This window comes from Danio rerio, chromosome 24, assembly GCF_052040795.2.
Source record: "Danio rerio strain M-AB ecotype USA chromosome 24, GRCz13ab, whole genome shotgun sequence".
Lineage (NCBI taxonomy): Eukaryota > Metazoa > Chordata > Actinopteri > Cypriniformes > Danionidae > Danio > Danio rerio.
Window position 1 is genome coordinate 30,553,933 of NC_141044.1, and position 20,245 is coordinate 30,574,177.

Genomic DNA, 20,245 nt, shown 5'->3' on the forward strand with positions numbered 1-20,245 from the left:
TTACAACCGATATCCCTAATGTTCATATATTTTTTATAAGACATTCCAGCCTTTGTTTACATGAATTGCCGCTAAGACTTGTTATGACATAATTTTATGCGTTTTTCATCGCGAAGCCCACTGACCGGAAGTTCTGTGCGCGCCCTTTTGTCGCCTGAAGAGAGCGCGCGTAAGTCTTCCGCGAATCCTATTACGCTTCTAGTAACCATTTTAATATCATGTATATCCCGCTCTTTATTTCTCATTCACTCGTGTTTTTATCACGTGTATACTTAGCATTAGGCTATAAACATGGTGCTAAATACCACCTGTAAATACAGTTCAGAAATATATAAATATTTCAACACAAACAAACGGCACAGCTCGAGGATTAACGTTGCCTTCTAAGTTAGTGAACAAAACCATGGCTACCCAAACACAAGGTAATATTTCAGAGCTTCACTAAATGCTCTGGTTCTGAAAGTTTCTTAATTTATTGCGTAAAATAGTCAGGGTTGCCAAATAAATCCTGTTTTGTTCATCGACAGAAGAACAACACGACGGCAGATCACGGTTATTGACTCAGTAATTGCTCTTCATTTCCTATTTCTGCACTTGGAGCGGAAACATTTCCCAGTAGTTCAGGTGAGTAATAAGCTGGAGAACTATTTCTCATCTCCTAGCAACTGCTAGAAGCTATAAATAGATGGTATATACAACAACATGGTGGGTAAAAGAGGTCTTCAGGGGACAAAATTACAAAAAAGTTAAATAATAATATTCTATATATACATAAAATATAAAATTGCTAAAATAAAATAATAAAGTTTAAATACAAGATTTCAAGGAGATGCTCAATGAGTAATATTCTGAATGAGAGTTTACCGGACTCAAACAGCAGACTATTTTAGCATTAATTAGACTTTATGATGCATTCAAAATTTGCATTGAGTTTTGCATTGGATCTAGTATAACATAAGGTTATAAAACTAAAGTGTTAACTAATATCTTGATAGCTTTATAATAAATACACACAATAAATCATTTATTAAGCTTTAGCATATGGTGAGTTCATTATTTGCTCAGCATTAACTCTACAATAATAGACGCAAGCGGTTTAATTTAATTTAATAAACCATTTATTAACACAATTAACTATTAATATATGTCAAATAATCAGATATATCAATGCTAATTTGAGTAGTTTATTAATCACTTTCTTATGCATTCAGAATGATCTTTAAAAACCACCAACTATTATTAAATAAGTAGTTTGTAAATAATGAAAAACTTAATGTAGTAATGAAAAATGTTTCATTAAAGTATAAAAAGTCAATTATTAATCACATTGTATATGTACTTATATGTAGGGCCAGATGAAATCTACTGACATTTCTTGCTATTTCTGCAAAGAATTTTGGTAAAAATCTGCAAATTTCTGCTGAATTATAAATTATTAATATGTGAAATAAAAAATAATATCTTTTTAACTTTTATTTAATGTTTAAAATGCAAACCCAATTAGATTCACTTTATTTGGTAAACAAAGCAAGTCTCTCATTATATATCTATTAAAAGACAAAAAACATTACTTTACAAACTGTATTGTACATAAATCAGATGAACATTTTCACATTAGTCAATAATATTACTGTAATTCATAAAAAAAAGAATAAATATAAATGTACACACATTTACTCAAGTAAATAAACAGAATTAATGATTTTAATTAAAAGAATTAATTAAAAATCTGCAGAATTTTGTGCGCACTGATTCGGTGTGGGCCTACTTTTAAGTCAAGAAAATAGCATGTGTAGCTGCAGTTATAAACTGCTCACTAATGTTTATTAATGTAGAGTTAATGCTTACAAGATGATGAATTCCGGTAGGATGCCGGTAGGATGCTTAGAACTTCCATTTACAGCATTTACGACTGGTAAATCTTAATCCGAAAATGGGTCAATATTTTGGTGACTTACATTTGTTTGAGTTGCTTAAAAAACAGAAAATGATCACTTTAGTGATGACAATGCTCCATTTAAATGGATGCCTTCTGACGGTAAGGGTAAATGCTTCTCAAATGTTGTTTTTCCATTCCTATTAGATTGCATTATTTAAATGATCAGTCCAGGAGGTGGCGCCGATCAACAACAGTACGAGTTCAAAGATGTTAAAAGCAAGTAAAAAGGATTTAAATTAAGGTTTCAAAGATGTCCGAATGTGCCTGTTCATACGCATCAAGCTGCCGACCGGAAGTTTGAAGCATCCTCTTTACGCATACACGCAAAGCTATATAGGTTAATGTGGCATTTTAAGAAAAAGGTCTATGTGATTATACTATACATGGGATGATAACTGTGTTCCCAAGGTATACCACGGTTTGGAAAAGTCAAGGTTTTAAAACCGACAAAATTTTCTGTTATACCGTTCCTGAGGTATGAGTAAGATTTATTTACTTTTTTGTTTTTTAGAAAAAACAGTATCTTCAGCAGAAAAAGATATACAAAGATGCTGTTTTAAATTGTAAAAAAAAAAATCTGTGTTTTTAAAAAAATTATTTGAAGACAGCAGAAGTCAATGATTTATTGGAATTATTTAGCCTGACATTTCTACTGCTTCATTTTTTTTTAATCTTTCACAAGTTAAAATAGAATGTGTAAAAAGGGGAAAAAGGTTTGTTTTTTTACCCAGATATTTAAAAATAATATATTTTAGAGCAGTAATCTTAATACCGTGATATTTATATCCAAGGTTATCATTCCGTCAGAATCTTATACCGGCCCATACCGGCCAAGATGATACTCTAATACTTAAAAAAAAATTGTACAAATTATTAATGATTTGTTTTAATTGTTGAAATGTTTTGAAAAAAAGATTAATTTTCATTAAAAAATCTTTTCTTTTTCTTTTTTTTGGTGTCTACTAAGTTTGTATCAGCAATAAATGTTCACTCACCCACTGCTTCTTCTTGGTCTGTGAAAGAAGTTGTTTATGCTGAGACACCATCTTCTTCATCTCCTCCATGAGCTCCTCTTTGCACTTCTCCTTCACCTGTTTGCACTTTCTCTCCATCTCGGCCTGCGTGCTGGACACAGCTTTGTTCACCGCCTGCCTTTTCTCTTCCTCCATCTCTCCTCGCAGCTGTAAGGACGACCACACTGCTGAGTTTGCAGCAATTGTTTCACCCATTTCCATCAATGGGGAGGGTTTCATCACAAAAAAATCTGGCCACAAGAGGGAGCCAAATGTAGGTCCAAAAAAAAAACAAAAAAAAAATTTCTCACCTTGTCCAGAGCCTCTTTCAGGACTCGTTCGGTCTCCCGTTTGTTCTCCGCCTTCATCATTTCTTTAACGTCGCTGAAGATCTTGGAGTATTTGTCGTGGCACATGTTTTGGCAGTTGCCTTCATTTACTGTCTGTGTGCCTTTGTGGATCATGCGAGGGGCCGGAGAGGAAGAGGATGAAGGGGAGCTAGACTTTTTGGTCTGCGTGGAGACGGACATACGCTCCGGCTGATGTGGAACAGCTGTTGGAATCTCTTGACTAGAACTGACTGCTTCCATCTCGGGCTCAGGTTCCTGATAATACAGGGGGAGACTGTAAGGGGCTGTTTACACCTGGTCACTTTATACACTTGTTTCTGATCAGAGAGCTATCAGATTGTGAAAATGGCCTCTGAAACACACTCTAGATGAAGCTGGACATGTCTAAATGCATCTGGTTGTTGAAACCGCTTATGTAATTTTTATTCCACCCAAAATGTAAAGAAATAAACGTGAGAGCATGTTATTGGCTTTATGGACATACAGTTGATGTCAGAATTATATCAGCCATTCTAAATTATTAGCCTGCTATATATTTTTCCCCAATTTCTGTTCTTTTTTCACCACATTTCTAAACAAAATAGTTTTTATAACTAATTTCTAATAACGGATTTCTTTTATTTTTGTCATGATTTTTGCCAATTTAAAGGCTTTATTTGGTAAATGAGGCAGGTAAGGGTAATTAGGCAAGTCACAACACTGGTTTGTTCTGTAGACTATTGAAAAAACTATATTACATAAGGTGGCTATTAATAATAATAATAACCTTAAAATCTCTTTAAAAAAAAGTAAAAAACTGCATTTATTCTAGCTGAAATAAAACAAATAAAACATTTTCCAGAAAAAAAAAAAAGAAGAAAATACTATGAAAATTTCCTTGCTCTGTTAAACATCATACAGGAAATATTTGGGGAAAAACAAAAATAATAAATAAATTAATAAAAAAATAAAAATAAAATAAATAAATCACGCAGGGCTAATAATGTTGACTTCAACTTTAAGATCGCTAATGCAACAAGCAGCAACAAAATATGCTGTTTCGTTTGTTTATAAAAGTTTTTTTTAGAAATAAGGTTGTACACAAATTAAACATAAACCTTTTACAGTTTTAAATATGGTCTTGCGCATATATGTACAACAAAAACAGACACTCATGGGCCGATCACACCGAACACTCGCACACAATAAGTAAAGTCTAGATCGGATATGTGGCCGACTGGAAGTGCGATATGCGCATCAAAATAGCAGCATTTTTTAAGACACCATATACCAATAATTTATATTTTTACAGTACTGTGACGGTTAGGGTTGGAGTAGGTGTTAAAAAAAATACAGTTTATTGAGTAATTTAATAGATAGCATAAATAAGTCTGTACAACTACTGTTTTTACGTTACTGTGACAATTGGGTTTAGGGTTGGGATGGGGGTAGACATTAATAAAATACAATAAATGAGAAATTTATAAATAATATAAATAACTCTCGTCAACTTCCAGCCACAACCACATCCGATCTAGCAACAACCCACACAATACACAGCTGATTCAGTCTGATTCAGCTTTTTTCTTGTCAACAAAAAAGGCAGTGTGATGTGCCTTGCGTTTTTGGAACGTAAAACATTCGATGTGATCGGCCTCTAAGGCTGTTTGACCACTGAAGCATTTTGTGCTGCAGAAAGGTGAGCACTGTTCTAAAAATGCTCAGCTGTAAGCATTTTTGAAAAGCTGCGTTTGTTTCAGTCAGTTGCTATTAAACAGAGTTTCCCCACTGTACCATTACAAGTTGAAAGTCTTTTGCCGTGTCCTAATTTACATACCATCCATCTTAAATAGTTTGTGAAAATAGATATGTTGAAAAGAGTATGCCAAAGGATCCTGGATGGTCTACTATTTCAGTTAGAATCTCAAAGTGTAGAACCATCCGTACTCACATCGCTAATATTGCCCACATTACATTGCGTCTTGGATGTAAATTCGATTAGAACTACAATCTCAGAGGGAAAAAAAAACAAACTACAAACATGGCTGATGTGTGAGACCAACCGTCAAGTAGAGAGGCTTTGGTAAAGTTGTTGGAATGACTATTAATATCTAGCCACTGAGACAATATTTAAATCATGTTTTCAGTATTATATTTAATCTGCAACAACGATGCCAACTCATATAAAGACATGTTTGGAAATTAACTTCTGATTTCTGCATAATTAGCTAAACACCTAAGGAGATTTTTCTGCATGAATGCTAGTGAATGGCAGATTAACCTGCTGCTGAATCTTCAATAAGGTAGCTAATTAAATGATTGACATGCTCATAACCAAGCAACATAACGGTCCGCTAATGAGGAAGTAGTATGTCCTAAAGCTTGCATACTCTTCTGTTATGCGCTTTTCTTCACAAAAGTAGTACATACCTTTAGAATATAGTTTAAGTATGTGAACTGGGACACAGCATTTAGTAGATTATTTGTTGACATTTGAGGGGCATTGTCCCACCCCCATCCTCCACTGTGATTGGATGGCTAGTTCAATACTGATTGGCACTGCACATTTCAACTTGGAACGGCTGGAAAAACGCAGAATGCTTAGCGCTGACTGCAAAACGTTCTGCTCAGAGTCTCGCTGCACTGCAGGCACTCAAAAATGCAGCGCTATCATTGAAAACAACAGAAAACACATGCTCGACTAAAAAAAAAAACCCGCTTTGGACATGCAACCTAATCACGCCACCTGTCTTGTGTGATTGTGATGATGTTTGGCACATGAGTGAAGTACAAAGCCTCCTATAGCCAATATATAAAATCATTCGTATGCTGAATAAGATAAATTAAGTTTCTGTAAAAACTAATATATTATTTAAATAAATCACGCTGTATCTGATGCTTTAGTCAACATCACCTTATTGAATTTGTCTATAGTTCTGGATTTAAGGTTCAGAATCATATCCGTTCAGCAGAGGCGCATTTACTGTATGTAGCCAAATGTGAATGGAACCATTTTCATAAATCAGATCTATGAAATTTTCATAATCAGATCAGCTATCTGATCAGAGAAAACACATGAAGTGAGCCAGAGTAAATAGGTCCAACATATATATTTAAAAAACAATTATGTGGTACAAACCTCTTCTTTGGGCTCGGCGACTTGGGAACGACGGCTCTTTTTAGCCTTGGGCTCTTGGTTGACTCTAGACTGTTGCAAAATTCAGAAGGTGTTCAATAAAGTCTTGAAAGGTGAACGGTGACATTTTCCATGCAGCAGAAAAGTGCTCACCTGCTCATTGGATGTGGACGAGATGCTTGACTCGGCTTCTTCCTGTCGTTCTTCCTGCCTTTCGTGCCTCTCTGACCTGTCGTTCTTTTCCTCCGGTTTGCCCTTCCAGGTTCTGCCCTCTCTCACAAAGCGCTGGTGGAGCTCCAGCTCATCGCAGGCCTTTTTCCAGCCTGAGCTGCGCTTCACCTGCAGCTGCTGCACACTGACCGTGATGTCCTGGATGTTGTCAGAAGGAATCCATGCCCTACAGCAAAACAGACACAAGCTTGTTAGTGTGCTCACATTAAGCTTTTGGTCCAGGTCTACAATTAAGGAGAGTCAAAACTCAGTAGCGTTGGGCAATACAATAACTTCACAAACTTTTGACTTCTAACAGCATATGTACAGTAGTCACCTATTGTGTAAATATGATCAGATATTTAAGTAACATTTCAAACATTCATCTAACTTTAGATTTAAGATCTTAACAAGTAATTCTAACTTGCATTAAACATCAAAATTAATATTTGGATTTTAAAAATAATTAAATTGTCGATGATGATAGCCTCATTAGCATATAGCACAGCTAATGTCCAGAGTTCCAATCCAGGGATAAAGACCTTTTCTAATCCCATCCTCTCTCTCCAACTTTCTGTCTAAATACTGTTATATGCTAATAAAGTCAAAAACCACCAAAAACAAATTTAATAAGTGATTACATTTTGTGAAGCCAGTGTGCATAAATACGAACCATGCAATATCAATTTTTAGTTCAGAAAACATTTTAATATTAAACGTCACATACACTTCTCTGAACATTTCTGAATGATTACATACAACTTACTATTCAGTGAAATGGATTATTTCACTTACTAGTGCTAATAAACCATCATAAACCATCAAGACTAATATAGTAAACTTCATAAGCTAAAATTATCATCATACTGATTAACTTTATAACAAGATGGTTGGTGGCAAAATTAATATCAAAATAGTGCACTGCTAGCCAAATTACCAGAAATGAAAACCTCGATTATCTGAACACTTTGCATCAATTTAAATTTTTGAATGATTCTTTTATTTTTTTAAATTATTATTTTATTTACAATTATTTTATTTTTTTATTACTTAGTTATTCATTATTTCCATCCCTTCCCAACCAGTAGCTCATGTTATCATTTGTACAGTAAAAATTCTCAACTATTATAGGTGGGACATCTTTCTAATAAAAGCACATATTCTTTGTGATATAAACATAATTGAATGAAACAAACAAATTATTGTTATTTGTTGAATTCTTTAAGCTCAAATACAGATATCATCTGAAAAAGTCACATTTAAATTATAATGTAAAAAAAACAAGTTCTTACCTTGGTTTGTGCTAATATGTTTTAAGAAATAGTATCACACACACATACTGTTTATATACATACATAATATATACATTGAAAAATACATACAATTATGTAGAATGTAAAGAGTATCAAGACATTTGTTTTTTTAACAATAAGCAAAAGAAAAATAATAATGATAAAGATTAAAATTGGTTTATTGCCACAAATTTAGGAAAAATATTTATCATATTGACGTTACAGAAATATTAACCGAAAATCGGAGGAAAAAAGGGGAAATTGCGTCAGTTACAGGTTATAAATTTTGGTTTCTTTTCCATTAATTAATATATATTAATTAATATATTGTGAATATTTGATATGTCACCCAGATGTAGCTCAGTTATTAATTTAGTTTAGCTTTTGATAAGGCTTCTGAAACCTCATTACTCTAGGCCAGGGGTCGGCAACCCAAAATGTTGATAGAGCCATATTGGACCAAAAAAACAAAAACAAATATGTCTGGAGCCGCAAAAAAATAAAAGCCTTATATAAGCCTTATAATGATGGCAACACATGCTGTATGTATTTATATTAGCTATATTAGCCTACTATAAAAATGACTTTGTTGGCTACAAATACATACTGAGCCTTCATGATTAAATGTTTATTTCCCTGCAGTGCATCCTGTAGAGAATGACGCGCCACGCGACTACTCTGTTGTACGATGCCGTCTCAAGTTTAACTTAATTACAGTATATTAATGAATTATGTTTAATGTTCAAGTTTAACTTCATTACAATATTAATGAATTGTTTAATGATCAAGTTTAACTTCATTACAATATTAATGCATTATGATTAATTATCAAGTTTAACTTCATTACAATATTAATGCATTATGATTAATTATCAAGTTTAACTTCATTACAATATTAATGCATTATGTTTAATTATCACGTTTAACTTCATTACAATATTAATGCATTATGTTTAATTATCAAGTTTAACTTCATTACAATATTAATGCATTATGTTTAATTATCAAGTTTAACTTCATTACAATATTAATGCATTATGATTAATTATCAAGTTTAACTTCATTACAATATTAATGCATTATGATTAATTATCAAGTTTAACTTCATTACAATATTAATGCATTATGATTAATTATCAAGTTTAACTTCATTACAATATTAATGCATTATGATTAATTATCAAGTTTAACTTCTTTACAATATTAATGAATTATGTTTAATTATCAAGTTTAACTTCATTACAATATTAATGCATTATGATTAATTATCAAGTTTAACTTCATTACAATATTAATGAATTATGTTTAATTATCAAGTTTAACTTCTTTACAATATTAATGAATTATGTTTAATTATCAAGTTTAACTTCATTACAATATTAATGAATTATGTTTAATGTTCAAGTTTAACTTCATTACAATATTAATGAATTATGTTTAATTATCAAGTTTAACTTCATTACAATATTAATGAATTATGTTTAATGTTCAAGTTTAACTTCATTACAATATTAATGAATTATGTTTAATTATCAAGTTTAACTTCATTACAATATTAATGCATTATGTTTAATTATCAAGTTTAACTTCATTACAATATTAATGAATTATGTTTAATTATCAAGTTTAACTTCATTACAATATTAATGCATTATGTTTAATGTTCAAGTTTAACTTCATTACAATATTAATGAATTATGTTTAATTATCAAGTTTAACTTCTTTACAATATTAATGAATTATGTTTAATTATCAAGTTTAACTTCATTACAATATTAATGAATTATGTTTAATGTTCAAGTTTAACTTCATTACAATATTAATGAATTATGTTTAATGTTCAAGTTTAACTTCATTACAATATTAATGAATTATGTTTAATGTTCAAGTTTAACTTCATTACAATATTAATGAATTATGTTTAATTATCAAGTTTAACTTCATTACAATATTAATGAATTATGTTTAATGTTCAAGTTTAACTTCATTACAATATTAATGAATTATGTTTAATGTTCAAGTTTAACTTCATTACAATATTAATGAATTATGTTTAATGATCAAGTTTAACTTCATTACAATATTATTGCATTATGTTTTGCTTTGATGAAATTAAAGAAATGCAATAAAGAAATCAGATTTTTTTATGTTTTTTTTATTTTGAGGATTCCAAAAAACAACATCAAAATTAACGTGCACAACGTGCCCCTTATCTGGGCAACAAACAGTGCAATAAAACGCAGTCTGCCATTTCCATTTCAAGATCAGCTCGAGTCATTCCTGTGAATGTGCTCAACCAACACAATCTCACGGCAATTCGTAACTTTTTCATTTAGTGGCTAATTCAAATAAATTCGTACGATCTAATTCGTACAATTTAGTACGATTTGCTTTTCCCCCAATGACGGTTGGGGTTAGGGGTTTGCATATCAACGATCGCACCTTGTAAATAATTACCGTTGAGTGAGTGATCGGGATGGGCTTCTTAGAATTCTCTCAGGGAGGGAAAATGAGAAAGCGTGCCCCGCTGTACATCTTTGGCAAAGATAGCTTGCGCTCCATGGCGCATCACACAGCCGCCGGTTTGTTTACAACAGCTACCTGCCTGGCATCCCGCCCTGCTGATAGAAACGTGTGTCGCAGGCTATGACGCAAATCTTCGTTGACAGAAATGTTGAAATTAAATATTCTACACACTTTTACAGCATTGGAAAACGTTAAGATTGTTTGTCCTCCTATAGAAACCATATTAAAACAAAAAATATATTTTCCTCCCTCATCATTTTCCATTTTTAAACATTTTTTGAAAAAGTTCCAGGGAGCCACTAGGGCAGCGCTAAAGAGCCGCATGCGGCTCTAGAGCCGCGGGTTGCCGACCCCTGCTCTAGGCAAAACAGCCAAAGCAACACTGTGTGCTTGACCTTGTTATGATGCGTTCGAATTTCCAACTGCAGCTTTCACACTTACTGAAATAAACCGCACTGAGTTATAGAACAAATGACTTCATTTAAACATACCCTAAACCACATATTGTCAATCACCCTAATATAACCCTAAACTCACCTTTGGTGCTGGTGACCAAAAAACCGGACATCCACCTGGTTGCCCTCCCTCTGCATCACCTTGGCAGGCCAGTAACCAAAGCCCTTCATCCTGGCCCAAACCAGCTCATGATTCGGAGACTGAACACAGACAAACATCTCTTTTTTTAGACTGGCAAATGCAAAACAACAGGCGTAGATGTGAAGAATTAAGTGTCTGGATCTGTGCTTACACATGGGTAGCAGAACCAATTGTCAGGTCGCGCATTTGAGAGATAAAAGCAGGTTCTGCACAGCATTAACTCATTCAGCTGGAACAAATAATTTATATATTAACATAAATCTAGAAGGAAAAGCACTCAACAAGTGTTGCTCTTTCTGACCTCATGGCATGTGTCGTTATAGAGAAGTCTCGCAATTTCAGTCTGATCGCTGTTGACTGTTGACAGAGAATGAGGAAACGGTTGACACCTTGCTCCACACAGTGTTTTATTTATAAATCACACCAGTTTTTAAACCTCACCTCCGTGCAGAATGGCGGTGTTGTGAACTATAAGTTGAGCATCAGCCCTGAACTCCTCAAAGCTCTTGTACTTCCCATCTGAGATGTTCTGTAGAGAAAAATAAACATAAGAACATGCCAAAACCGCTGGGAGATCTTTATTTTTAATTCGTTTTTACCTCTTGTATGTTTTCCACATCCAGAGGCGTGTGGATCAGTCTTTTGTATATGGGCTGCTTTGCCTCTTTGCCTCTCTTGTGCAGGTCTACAGCCTATCAAGATCAGATTAGAAGACAACATCTAAATCTGTTTCACTTTTTTATTTTAACAGAAAATAAGCAGACGATTAAGTGTGAAGTAAAAGTGTGAAACGCACCCTTTCCTTCATGCGTCCAAGAATGAACTTCAGGTATGTTGTCATTTCCTGTTTGTTCAAATTCTTCCTTTTACTGCCCTGTTAGTAAATATCATCACAAAAAACAAATGACTCATTAACCACATCATCTGCACTAAATTACTCTCACAATGGTTTAAGGTTTCAAACAAATAAATTAAAAGCATGTTTGTGAAATACTTCAATTTACATTCCTGAGGATTTCATATGGGTGAGTAGTTGTTTGACCTTTCATCGTCAGCATGACACAAATCTATTCTACATTATTTGGTCGGATGTTTGTTAGGGCTGCACTATTAATCAAAATAAGATTGCGATCTCGATTCGACACTACACACAATCTTTATTCTGCTTTTTCTAAGATTCAGCCATTTATATTTTCACCGTCAGGAGAGAAGCATCAAGGCGGTTGCACAAGTCTTCACATTGATTTATATACATTGCTCAGCAACATGGACACCTCCAAATGGTGTTTAAAGAGTCATATACTGCATTAATAAGGTATAATTCACCCAAAAATGTCATTACTGTCTTCATGTAATGATGTATTCGTAGCCGCGAAATCACACGAGCTGACCCTGAGCTGTGTGTTTAAGCCATACCTGTCAACATTGGGATGTGAAAATAAGGGATGTGCCCACCATAATAAGAGACCACAAAAATGTGGTAAAAAAAAAAATGCACACATCCAACATTATAATGAAAGCATTCGATTGCTTTTCTAACTTATTACGCTAATTTAAGACGAAATTAGTTGTGTTTGAAAAAACCCCACCAAGATCGACATCATTAGATGTTATTATTATTAATTATGTGTATATTTCTGTTTAAAAACGCACCCAAAAGCCAGACTTTCGCTCTGCTTCAAATCGCATGTACAGAATCAGTTTGGGAAACAGCGTCTATTAGACTCTATGGAGCACGTCAGCCGACAGTCATGCACCATTTTATGACTGTTTTAAGTATTGTATAGGAGGGGTGACGGCACCTGTAATGAAAAGGAAAGGGAATCGCGCTGTTTTTATATTTATTTCAAAGCGTTTTCTTGCCTAAACAAAGCGAAAGTACAGAACAGACACATATTTAAGAGCAAGGGGCGGCCCCTGGTGGTTCGGCGGTAAGGGTTGTGAATAAGGGAGGCTCGGCTCTTTAATGTCTATTTGCCACCCTTCAGAGAAAGACTGAAAATACAGGAGAAATACGGTAAAATACCTTTACGGGATGATAGCGGGATAGAACTGTAAAATACAGGAGAATCCCAGGAAAAACGGGAGGGTTGACAGGTATGGTTTAAGCTACCACAAATAGAATGTGTGTGAATGCAGTCTACTTTAGTAAACAGAACCTGCGTAGGCTGTGAATAACATGTAATAATGTTTATTGTACAGGACAATCGTTTGGGAGCCGTGCGGGAGGTATGATTTGCATGTATGTTTTTTTCCCCCTTAGAATGACGGCAGCCATGACATAAAACGCACTCAGCAGTGAAAGTGAAACCGAAAATGCGCACATAATTTAAATGATCATATCGAATTTTAAAGCTATAAATTAAAGACCAGGACAAAGTTAAAGTCTATTCAAGTCCATCATTGCAGGTCTTTACAAATTTTAGCATTTTAAACAAGAGTAGATCAACACAGGCCTAAAATTATTATTGTTGTTTTACCATATGTTTGCGAAATAACAATAATAATAATAGCTGACTTGTATCAACTTTATTTTACATTTACAGAATTGTGAGAAAATCATGATCGTAAAAAAGAAAATCCAGCCAAAAAGAATTTAGCCAGAAATTCTCATTGTGCAACAATATATCAATTCAATTCAATCTTCATATGTATAGCACTTTTACAATGTAGATTGTGTCAAAGCAGCTTCACATAAATAGTCATAGCAAATTGGAACAGTGTAGTTCAGTTTTTTTTGTGTTTAAGTTCAGTTCAGTTTAGCTCAGTTCAGTGTGGTTTCAAATCATTACTGAGAGTCCAAACACTGAAGATTGTGATGATTACTCTTTTTACAAGAATAAATTACCATTAAAGGTCCTGTGAAGTGCTTCGAAAATGTCTGACGTATACTGAAAAATGAGAGGGCAGGTCAGAGTAGCTCCTCTCCTTTTTAAAAAGCAGCCAATAGCACGTTGTTAAATCACAGCTCTGCCAGTGAGAGTGGTTGAGCTCAAGTACATCAAATGTGAAGCATCTTGAAGGGGGTGGGGCATATCAGACACTAGAGCATTTGATTGGTCAAGATTTGATGAAAAACTAAAGTATGAGGTGATCTGAAAATAAAAATGTTGATTCATTTAGCCAGAAGTGACAAACTACAAGGTTTACATATTTATATTGGTTTTATAGCTTCTAAATGCAAATTGTGTCATTGTTTTTACCTCACTAGCTTATAGATATCCTTGAAGACTAATATACCGATGACTAACATACTGATACTAACATCTAAAATTTCACTGGGCCTTTAAATGTTTGTTTTTTATGGAAAGGTGGATAATTTCGGGGGACAAAGTTTATATTAAGTCAAAGAGGACTGACCAAAATCCCTGCATTTTGATTGACATATTCTCTGTAATTTAGAAATGTGTTTCCCACCAATTTCATGGATTGAAAGGATTCATTTCATGGACTGCAAATTAATTTTGCGGAAAATGAAAAGGAGAAAAATAATTAGGATTAATCAATTAACTGTCATTGTGAATAATATACGTTTTATAAAAAGTAACTATTTATTATCATGTGATTTTCTCTATCGTATTGTACGGATGTTAAAAATGTATTACAATTCAATTACAAGTACATAATAGGAATCTAAAGGTGCTTTAGGAGATATTGGAAAACACTAATGTTAAAGGCATATCTCCTGAATCCATGAACACTAGACATCACTAGAATACATCATGTAACATTCACCAAAGAGAAAATAGTACAGATAGTAATTAATTACAATACCAACTACCTAAAAGAAGGTAGGCTGTCGATGTTTGGCTGCCATTCTCTGTCTGAATGCACCGATGATGTAAAGTTTTCTGCAGAGGTATGCAATTACAGATTTTGACAGGCAAGTAGGACAGCCAATTGTAATATTCGGACTTTACGTTTTGATTGGATGAACATATAAACACATTTGGACCACTTAATTGAATGTGCAGAGACTTTTAACCAGCATAACAAAATAGTTACTCTACAATCACCTATTGCACCTTTAAGTAATCTAGATTACATACAAATAGTTTTTATAATTATTATTCAAAGAGATACACAAATAACCTGAACTCAAATTCAAAGGGGAAAAAAACAACAGAAAAAAAAACTATAAAATTAAGTCGATGTAGCCAGATGTGTGTGTCTGTGTGTGTGCGCATTAGGCTTGGGCGGTAATATGGTAATATGGTATACCACGGGATCTAAATATAGCAACGGTTTCAATTTCAATACCGTTAGACCATCATAAAAAAACAATGCACTTAAATAGTAGACAAGTATTAAATAATAAATATTATTCATTTAATGCCTACAAATGCGTATGCGTGAATGTCATCACGGGACAGTGTGGAGGAGAGAGAGGGAGAGGGTGAGGTGGCGAGTCGAGCACCAAGTGACCTGCAGTTTAGCAGTATTTTCGGTTTCGACCGAACGAAAAGGGAGATGTGGTAAATACAAACTAGAGGTCTGCATTCCTGCTGCTGTACCGCGGGAGACGACCAAATTTCTTGCGGTGCGGTAATGAATTCCCTAATAAAGCGCGGGAGCGGTCGGTAACTCTGGTGTAATTTGAAAGGGAGCGGGCGCGCGGTCTAACAATATCGCTCCCGAGCAGGCGAGCACGCACGCATCCGCGTGGATGCTGTTTATTTGTGTTGTGTGTGTGTGTATGTATGTGTGTGAATGAGAGCGCCCTGTGCAAATACCGGCGCATATACGGTATTCAGTTTCTGAATGGTTTAGGCACAAGCCAACAGTTTGGTGACGCTGTCTGAGCCTTACGTCATAATTGTTTTATTATGCACAGTAATACCGGATACCAGGGTAAAATAGGGAGGAGGTTTGACGGTATCAAAATTTGGATACCGCCCAAGTCTAGTGCGCATGTAAAATTAACTGGGTGTACAGGTCAAAGTTTATATCTGAAATAAATACATAAAATGCACAATATGCATAACAATAAAAGCATTATCCATAAAGGTCAGAAATAGTATCAAAAATTAAGCAAGAACAATATCAGAAATGTTAGTATTACAATGAAAATTAAAGGTACTACACAAAACTTTAAATACTTTTCACCAAATAACAAGTAATGTGGTTATTTTCCTAACGATGGGCAAAATAATTGCTGCCAAGCACCACAACAGAACTTGGTCAATTAATAAGACATGAATGGGTCAAACAGCATTACCCAAATCTTTTAGTTTTCTAAACGCGTCTATACTCACCCTGCAGATGCCGCACTGCCAGTGGGAGGTCGTGTCCCGCGGCCGGTGGTCTTCCGACACACACCGTAGGTGGTAAACACGGAAACAGCCGTCACACTCCATCACGTCTCCAGGAAGGTGACACTCAAAGCAGTACCAATCATGACTTTCTGCCTCCCAGTCCTGAAACACACACAGTACAGTAATGCACATCCCCGCCCGCCTGGGCCAGGAACAAGACCACTGATCCAGGAACACTTTTCCCTTTCATAACCTGCAAATAAAACCTTATAAAACAGCTTTAAGAACAGCTCTCTTACTCTGACTTCTTTCTTTTTTGTAATTGTGTAAAATGTAGAATTGCTGAACATGAGAAAACAGAGTATGAGGGTTGCTCTTATATGATTAGTGGTTTTTCTGATTTTTCCAAAACCAACTCATTAGTAATTATAAAGAATCAAACTAACATTGTTTAAAGAAGTTTAGTAATTGGTGATGTGAGAAACATAAGCATGTACATTTTTGCATTATGGTTCAATTCAAATGGCCACTTTTTCCATGTTTTTACAATTCAAATTAGATGCATATGAACAACAAATGCTTTACAGAGGAATTATTTAAAACTAAGGTAAGTTAAACTTGGATTAGCTAAGCTACAGTTTTAAAACAAAGATAACACCATCATTGACTTTTACATAAGTGGCCATTTAAATCAAACCTCAATTATGAGATTTTTTTTTAAGGAAACGGTGAGCAATCACATTCTCACATGCCACAATCACATTCACCTAATGTTAATGCTATCTCCTCAGTAGGGATGCACCGATACCATTTTTTTGGAACCGATCTGATCCTGATACCAAAACTCTGAGTATTGTCTGATACAGATCCGATCCAGATACTGTGCCGCTTTTTTTTTTTTTTCATAAAGCTGCAATCACACTAGAGTTTGATAATGCAAAATTCTGTCGTGGGCACTGCGAAAAGGGGCAGAATTAAACAAGATTATTAGACATTAAAAAAAGCAAGCATTTGCTTTATTTTTTAAGTTTCTGTCCAGAGAGATCATGTTTTGATTCTCAGTTGGTCTCACGCAGTCAACTGATATGATTTCACAGGTCAGAGTTCACAAAGCTTAAACTTTGCACCGCAGCGACCTGCGAAACTTGAAGTATGAACCTGTGTTTCCGGTCTGACGCATTCGCATGTGTATGAATTGAAGTCTATGGGGAGAAAAGTCCAGTGTCACCGCAGCTTAATACAGGTTCTATAGTTGTTTTGATAAATTCAAATAATAGATCTTTAGTAAAATTAACCGACCTGTAGGCCTACTGTATTTGGCAGACGGCACAATCTAACTAAAAACATGATGCTTGCTGTAAACTAGGCCACATTATTTGAGCATTCATTATGACATTGATCTGTTTTTTCTCCAGCTTATGGTTCCTTTTTGACTATTAAGATTTTTCTTTGAAATCTATATTAGACTACCACTATTGACCTTAATCAAAACACAAACTGGTCTATTAAGTAAAATGTTAACATAAATAAAACTACAGAGAAATATTCACAGTTTCAGAGTAGAAAAAAAAAATTCTGTTAATAACAATCCATATTGTGCCGGTAAGTTTTACTTTTATTAATTTAATCAACTACTTAGACCACAATGAGCCAGGCTTTACAAATTATTCACAGCACTGAAAGTATTCCACCTTTGAAGAACAAACTCGGTCACAGAAGCTTTTAATATTACAGAATAATTTTACAGATTTTACGGATTGTTTGATGCATCACTGAGCCTTTTCTAATTAAAAATTTCAGGTCGGCCAACTTTGTGTGTGAAGAGCAGGTTATAACCCTCTACTCCAGTGTTGCGAATGTGATCTTCTGATCTAACAGACACAGCGCAACATGATGTAGAAACAGGAATGAACTCCATGTTGCAGGTCAAAATGAACCCATTTAATCCAAAACTAAATGCATTTCTCAACTGATAACTTATATTAACAGGAACAAATAGTCTTGGAGAAAGTTTTTTTGAGCTGAAGGGAAGTGCTGAATAGAACATGAATTTAACCACTTTAATATTCATCTGTGCTTCACATTAAACTATAGAATGGCATCAGAACAGTTGTAATAGACTTATAATAGGCTATCTTCATGGCTTTTGTTGGCTTATAAATTACACAGAATATAGCGCACACAAGATCGGATTTGGATCGGTACCAGCTAGCCGATACCCAATCCAGCAAAAATATTTGGTATCGAACTGATATCCGATCCAAGTATCAGGATCGGTGCATCCCTACTCCTAAACTATTATCAATCTACAGCACACACCTCAAAACACACCAACACACACCATTCACATTCACTGTTCTGGATACAATACAAAATCTGCAGGCTTTGAACAAAGTTTTTCGTTAAAATGTTGTTTCTTTCTGTAAAATGTTTTATTTTTATCTTTAAAATGGGACAAAAGCAGTGCAAGAAGTTCACAGAGGTTCGAAAAATAGAAATTTCTTGTAGGTATTTTTTTCATAAAAGGTTAATGTAATTTTGCAGCTAATAGATTTAGACTAGATTAAGAATTTCTGTTAAAGTAAACACCTTATAAATTCAAATGTAGAAATATAAAAGTGCAACTATTATCCTGAATAAAAAAACTTAACTTCGGACACTGCTCTTACCCCTAGTAAACGTCTTGTTAACTTGGCAAACACAGGTCTAACAGGTTTTGACATTGAGCTGATCTTGACATTGACATAAGAATCTTGCAAAATAAACTACATTTTGATTTGAAAACATGGAAGATTAATATGTGTGAAGCATACGCACATCTGGAAAAAGAGCTTCAGAAGGCAGAGATGGCTAGAGAAGAGAGAAATCACTAATAATGAGCATTCAGTGACAAAAAGGCGACAAAACCCTTGCACAGAAAAGCAGTGAAGCGATATAAAGCTTGTTAATGCCAGGTTTGCTTTAGACACCATTACGTGCATTATGATAACATCTTGGTTAAAAATAACATAGAAATCTATTTAAATTTGAAATATAAAGGCAAAAGCTTCATTCAATTCAGCTGCTCTCCCATGCACAGGTTATACATATTATTGACTGAAGGGTAGTTTACAGTATATTTGTTAATTAAAGAAACTCCAACTGGACGTCAACGTACCTTGCTTCCCTCTGACATCTGCTCCTGCGATTGCAAGTGATCCAAAAAACATGGTTTAAAATCCTAATCTGAGAGCTGGGGTTGGTTGAAACTAACCACAGGCGCTCCGTGTTAGGGACTCGCAGGTGGGTGTGTGTGGTGTGCAACAAACAGCAAACAATCTACACTGCTAATATAAAATATTAAATGAATATTAAATATGCGTTTTACATGCGATACTGGTCAAACATTTAGGGTCAGTATGATTTCCCATGTTTCTGAAAGTCTTTTGGCCCTTTTCACAAGACTTTTATGACGCGTTTAATGATCATCATAATTTTAAATCCTTAAAAGTTTTTGATATTTAGATTTTTTTTTAAACTATGATAAGAACATTGATATATATTTATGCAAGTATTATATCATCTTTGCATGAAATTACAAAAAACGAATTACCGCTTATACGAGGCGTTTCTAATACAGCGTCTATGGGCTGGACAGTAAATTTGACGTTGTTCTCTCTTCTGTTGGCCGTTATCAGTCTCATGGCGCGTTCACACCAGTCACAGATGAAGTATCAATAGCAAGTGATTTACATATTAAGTCAATGCAAAGATGTGAATAGACATCCTGTGGCACGATTTTGCGCGAATGAGGTGGCATGAATGATGTGATCAAGTTGGAAATTCCAAACTTTAGCAGACATTGGCGCCATGTTAACCAATTAGAAGCTTTCTCTCGTATGGGCGTGATTATGATGTTGCGTTTGTAGTGCGTGTCCTGATGGAAAATCCTCCTGCTTACCGGATTTA

The 20,245-nt window shown here is 34.5% G+C and overlaps 1 protein-coding gene and 1 long non-coding RNA gene across 6 annotated transcripts in view; one reads left to right on the top strand and one right to left on the bottom strand.

Annotated features, from left to right (window-relative positions):
• The window catches only part of zmynd11 (zinc finger, MYND-type containing 11), a 31,526-nt gene that overhangs the window by 3,430 nt on the left and 7,851 nt on the right, over positions 1-20,245 (bottom strand). The window contains 13 exon segments of one of the 5 annotated variants that reach the window (NM_001077583.4): positions 2,935-3,120; positions 3,264-3,557; positions 6,421-6,489; positions 6,571-6,814; positions 10,983-11,101; positions 11,194-11,271; positions 11,344-11,399; positions 11,484-11,571; positions 11,642-11,734; positions 11,839-11,916; positions 16,298-16,459; positions 19,115-19,147; positions 19,455-19,478. In NM_001077583.4, coding sequence (NP_001071051.2) covers positions 2,935-3,120; positions 3,264-3,557; positions 6,421-6,489; positions 6,571-6,814; positions 10,983-11,101; positions 11,194-11,271; positions 11,344-11,399; positions 11,484-11,571; positions 11,642-11,734; positions 11,839-11,916; positions 16,298-16,459; positions 19,115-19,147; positions 19,455-19,478 — 1,524 coding nt within the window. 5 annotated transcript variants of the gene reach the window in all.
• LOC101883694 (uncharacterized) lies at positions 150-17,206 on the top strand. The gene is made up of 4 exons (XR_015525083.1): positions 150-422; positions 528-624; positions 11,794-11,871; positions 16,305-17,206. It is a non-coding gene; the product is annotated as an uncharacterized LOC101883694 (long non-coding RNA).